The following is a 5,795-nucleotide window of genomic DNA, read 5'->3' as shown; positions in this document are numbered from 1 at the left end:
TTATACTTGGTTCCAACGCAAGAAAACTTGTGATATGTACATACTACATGAACGCATACTACGAGCGCATCTCAGCAGCATCACATACATTATTTTAAAGCATAGTATCGCATTGATAACTTGTAGAAATACAAGTTATTTATGCTGTTTTATTTAGATTATGCGGCAAAAAGAAGGAAAAGTTGCGTCGACAGTATAAAAATTGGCTTAGAAATATGAAAATTGTAAAGTGTCGTGAACACACCCATTAACCCCATTGCGATGGCGAAATGGAATGTCCAAGTCTTTGTTTTGCAGGAAATAGGTCACCGCATGCGTTAATCACTCAAGGACAAAAATGAACAACGCATCCACATAGCATGCGGCAATCGATCAAGAACGAAAAAGATCAACGCAATTACAGCGCATGCGACGATCGATCATGGATTCAAGCGATCAACACATTTCCACCGCATGCGGCAATCGATAGAGATTAAAACAATTACACCGCATGTGACAATCGATCGAAGATGTGAAGAGCAACGCATTCGCATGAACTTCCGATAAGTGTACAACTTTTCTGTTGTACGATTCTGATAGATTGATAGTGGAGCAGAGCGGACATTTTCATTATGCCATTGTAGGAATTATCAGATTTTCAAAGTGAGACCACTAATACAGGAGCCAAGGTCTATAAATAACTTCCTCGAATTCAATGTTAAGGAGGCTGGTCTGAAGAGACAATCCAGAGAAAATCTGGGAGAACAACGAGACAAGACTGAAAGGTAAGTCTCCGAGTAAGAAATTATTTCCATCCCCGAAGAAGAAGCTTTGTGCAAGAGGTCACTTCTACCTGGAAAGAAAGCCTGAGAGGAAAGCTTTCCACTCCATTTCATCCACACGTCGGTAAGCACAACGTCTCCGATCAAGATCTGTAACTCTTTCCGTATTTGTTCTTATTTTCCAATTCATCTACTGTGTTCATCTTTCTTTAATCTTTCATTCACAATCTGTATCAAACGCTTGTCTCTAGATTTCAATATCATTATCATAATCATTATTATCTTTCTGTTCTTTTCCACACATTTATCATCCATTTTCTCCATCATGTGTCACTAATCCCCTGGGTAAAGGGGAAGGATTAAGCGAGTGAGTTAATCCTTGTTAAGGTAATCAGTTAAGTTTAGCTAAAGCATCCTCGACGGCATCTTCACCTGTGAGAGCAGAAGTGAAGATGTTATTCCGCCTATCGAGAGAAGGTTGGAAGAATGCGTTAACTAAAGCGAGAAGTATTTCCAGAGATGGAAACAACCTTGCGTTCATTACGTTCATCCCTGTTTCACCATTGTCATATGGGAACGTGGTCGATTACTAAAAGGTGTAAGCTAAGGGAAAGCAGAACCTTAGTTGCGTTCTCAATAAGAATTGACGAACTTGCGATGTCCTTTCCCTCAACCCATTCTCTTTCTGATTCATTTCACAAGACTTGCCACCGTATTCACCAAATTATTTTGCACAACTTCACAACCAGTCCTCACCCTGTATCATTAATAGTTTAGTCATTTATTTTATCACCGCAATTTATTTTACAGCACTTTACTTATCATCGCAATTTACTTTCATTACTGCAATTTACTTTTCATCGATATTTACTTTTCTGCATAACCAATTCATTATTCTTTATTTTAAACCGGCCGCATATACCACACTAGTATTGCATTAATAATAACAATCCCCGTTTTCGACCTCAGTTCACTCTGAGAAACTTGCGTTGGAATTATACTTGGTTCCAGCATAAGAAAACTTGTGACACGCACTACACGAACGCATACTACGAACGCATATCATTATAGAAATGTACAACACATTCCCCATACCTGGCGTTACTCCTGAAGGAATTAGACTTTATCTCTTCCCGTATACACTGCGGGATGAAGCAAAGAGGTGGGCTCATTCATTAGAGTCAAATGAAATCAACTCATGGGACCAGCTGGTTAAGAGGTTTATGAAGAAATTTGAAATTTTTCTCGCCTGCCGTCAACGCAAGAAGATGGAGGGACGTGTTAAATTTTGAACAGATGGAAAAATGAAACTTTGAGCACCTTCTAGGTGCGATTCAGAAGATTAGTAAAGAACTGTCCATACATCTAGATTCCCAATTGCGTTCTGATGGAAACTTTTTATAATGGCTTGGATAGATCAATGTAAGCAGTTGTTGATACCTCCGTGGCAGAAAGGTTCATGGACAAGACGTATACAGAAACAAAGATCATCTTAGATCGTATTTCTCGAAATACAAATGATTGGATGGATAACGGGTATAGGGGAAGAGGCTCGGAACGAAGAAGAGCAGAAAGTGCCATTGTACCTGATACAATGACCACCTTGGCCGTCCAGATGGCCGCAGTAACCTCGCTCCTCCAGACTATGGCTATTAATCAAGGACATCTCTCTTAAAGTGCAACGCAAGCCAATGTGCTGACGCAAGTGGCAGCAGTAAGCTGCATCCAATGCGGAGAGAGGCACTCGGTGGAAGTCTGCCCGTCAAATCCACAATCTGTCACAATAACCCTTTTAGCAACACCTACAATCTTGGTTGGCAGAATCACCCCAACTTCAGTTAGAGAGGGAATCACAACCAAGGAGGCCAGAGGAATCATCAGAATAGTCATCCCTGGAATCAAGGTAATCCTCCAGTTTTCCATCATCAGAATCAAAGCCAGGGTAATTTTCAGAGTAGACAGCAACACAACCAACCATCCTCTTCTAACACCTCTTCTAGTACCTCGTCTTTGGAAGCACTACCGAAACAATATATCGAAAAGAACGAGGCAATCATGTAGTCGCAAGCTTCCTCCATTAGAAATTTGGAGGTGCAGGTTGGACAACTTGCGAACGAGCTTAAGAATAGAGCGCTTGGTACGCTGCCCAGTAGCTCGGAAGCACCTGGACCAAGCGGCAAGGAATAATGTCAAGCAGTGACATTGAGAAGCAGTAAGAAGATGGTCCCCGTGCCATCAGTACCGAAATCAGTAAAACGGCCAGAAGACTCAATCACCAACAATGACCACTCAATCACAAACCACGGATCTACCAGTTCAGAAGCAACTACCTCTACAAATAATGAATCTCAACAAGACTCAGAATCAAAGTCATCGCAACCTCTAGCCCCAAAAACACAGCAAGCAAGAGACCTCAATAAACAGTCAAACGATCAGGAAGTATGGCGGGATCCTCCACCTTTCCTGTCTAGGCTGAAAAAGAAAGATGATAGTAAACAATTTAAGAGGCTGTCTCTTATACACATCTAGATGTGTATAAGAGACAGACGCAACCCCCAACCAAGCAGCAAAGTGACCAGGAAGTATGGCGGGATCCTCCACCTTTCCTGTCTAGGCTGAAAAAGAAAGATGATAGTAAACAATTTAAGAGGTTACTGGATGTTCTCCGACAGCTACATATCAACATTCCCTTAGTAGAAGCACTGGAACAGATGCCGAGCTATGTGAAATTTCTCAAGGACATACTCGCCAACAAGAGAAAGATCGGGAAAAATGAAACTGTCGCACTAACATATGAATGTAGTGCGCTCTTCCAGAACAACATCCCCAAGAAAAGATCCAAGGAGTTTCACATTGCCATGTCAATAGGGGGTAAAGAAGTCGAAAATACACTGTGTGACTTAGTATAAACCTGATGCCCTTGTCAATCTTCAAGAAATTAAACATCGGCAACGCAAGACCCACCATAGTTACGTTGTAGTTGGCTGACAGATCAATAACGCATCCAGAGGGCAAGATAGAAGACGTACTTGTGCAAGTGGATAAATTCATTTTTCCTGCTGACTTTGTTATATTGGATTACGAAGCCGACACTGAGGTGTCGATCATCTTGGGTTGCCCGTTTCTCGCAACAGGGCGAGTGCTGATCGATGTACAAAAAGGAGAACTTACCATAAGAGTCGACAATCAGCAAGCAAAGTTCAACGTTCTCAATGCGTTGAACTACCCAGGTGATATGAAAAACTGCCAGTATGTTAGAGAACTGCAGGAAGAACATTGGCACGAGTTTCGAGAAGAATTAGAGGAAAAAGACTTTGAGGTTGGCGCAATGTTGGAGGAAAATTGCACAGCAATACAGACTGAACCAGATTTTGAAACAATAAGGTTATCTAAACGAGCAACACAGCAAACTAAGCCATCTTTGGAAGAACCACCCATGTTGGAGTTGAAAGCGCTACTAGTGCACCTCAAATATGTTTATTTGGGAGGCAACAACACTCTACCAGTTATAATCTCTGCCTCACTAAGCAAAGAAAAGGAGGAAGCACTTATTCAGATCCTCAAAAAATACGCGAAAGCCTTGGGATGGACCTTAGTGGACATCTGAGGGATCAGTCCTTCGTATTGCATGCACAAGATCCGTCTTGAAGAAGGAAAAACAGGATCAGCAGAGAGGCAGCGCCGTCTGAACCCTGCCATGAGGGAGGTTGTAAAGAAAGAGATTGTGAAGTGGCTTGATGCAGGCGTCAATGATAAACATCCACCCTTAAGCATGCTTCTAAAGGAATTGCAAAGAGGAAACGAGATAAGAACACTAACCCTTGAAGAACCTTTCTTCTTGTTTTCTCTCCAACAACACGAAGATCACGAACCGTCTTCTTCTCCCGATCTCAACACTACGAACATAGCGACCCAATGAATATGGAAACACCACTACTAGGAGTCTTCCTTGTTATCCTCAAAGAGAGAACCAACGGAGAGGAGCAGGCTTCCTTGTCAATTTTGGTGTAAGGGATTTTGAGAGAGATTCCATTCTTTTTAGAGAATTTTCCAGAGGGAAGTGATGATAGACTTAGGGCAGAGAGAACACTTCTTTTGCAAGATTCGGTTTTCACGTAAAACACCAATTGTGTCACCCCCTTCCTCTCGTAACTGTATATGAGAGATAACTAAACAACTCCCAAGGAGTTACTGATTTTTTAATTCAAAATTCAAAACTTCAATTTTAATTTAATTATATTAACTAATTAATATAATTAAATTATATATNCAAGGAGTTACTGATTTTTTAATTCAAAATTCAAAACTTCAATTTTAATTTAATTATATTAACTAATTAATATAATTAAATTATATATTATATCCTATATAATATATGACCTATAGTTTATTATATCACATATAACAAAACATATAGTTTATGGTTCTCTCATATAACTATATAGATATAATATGAATCATATTCACATTAATTTTAATATATATTTTTTATATTAATCTCATTCGTATAATAAATACTTGAATCATATTCAAGTACTTATCTCTGTCATTAAACTATATAACGTATCAACATACATTATACTTTAACATTATTATGTATCAACATACATTATATTAATTATATCTTATACAATTAATTCCCTTTAATTGATTTGAACAACTCAAATAAAACCAAAATTAATTTGATTTTCATTAATCCTTATGGAGCTAAAACAAAGACTTTATGGATCTACAGATTGAAACTTATATAACTATATAGATATAATATGAATCATATTCACATTAATTTTAATATATAGTATTTATATTAATCTCATTTATATAATAAATACTTGAATCATATTCAAATACTTATCTGTTATCTCTGTCATTAAACTATATAACGTATCAACATACATTATACTTTAACATTATTATGTATTAACATACATTAGATTAATTGTATCTTATACAATTAATTCTCTTTAATTGATTTGAATAACTCACATAAAACCAAAATTAATTTGATTTTCATTAGTCCTTATGGAGCTAAAA

At 38.3% G+C, this 5,795-nt stretch overlaps 1 protein-coding gene across 1 annotated transcript; it reads left to right on the top strand.

Moving 5' to 3' along the window:
- The first annotated feature begins 2,981 nt into the window (after positions 1–2,981).
- On the top strand, positions 2,982–4,368 carry LOC120075850. Its single transcript, XM_039029559.1, has 3 exons — positions 2,982–3,200; positions 3,434–3,632; positions 3,770–4,368. The coding sequence occupies exons 1-3, from the start codon at positions 2,982–2,984 to the stop codon at positions 4,366–4,368; spliced, it is 1,017 nt and encodes a 338-aa protein (XP_038885487.1).
- The last annotated feature ends 1,427 nt before the right edge of the window (positions 4,369–5,795 follow it).

This window comes from Benincasa hispida, chromosome 1, assembly GCF_009727055.1.
Source record: "Benincasa hispida cultivar B227 chromosome 1, ASM972705v1, whole genome shotgun sequence".
NCBI lineage: Eukaryota > Viridiplantae > Streptophyta > Magnoliopsida > Cucurbitales > Cucurbitaceae > Benincasa > Benincasa hispida.
The sequence above is the reverse complement of the archived record's forward strand: the minus strand, read 5'-3'. Positions and strand labels throughout refer to the sequence as shown.

Coding starts and splice junctions, on each gene's coding strand:
- LOC120075850 (XM_039029559.1), top strand. CDS start 2,982: ATGGTCCCCGTGCCATCAGTACCGAAATCAGTAAAACGGCCAGAAGAC. Junction 3,201..3,433: donor AACAGTCAAACGATCAGGAA/GTATGGCGGGAT, acceptor GTTCTCCGACAG/CTACATATCAACATTCCCTT. Junction 3,633..3,769: donor CATTGCCATGTCAATAGGGG/GTAAAGAAGTCG, acceptor TAACGCATCCAG/AGGGCAAGATAGAAGACGTA.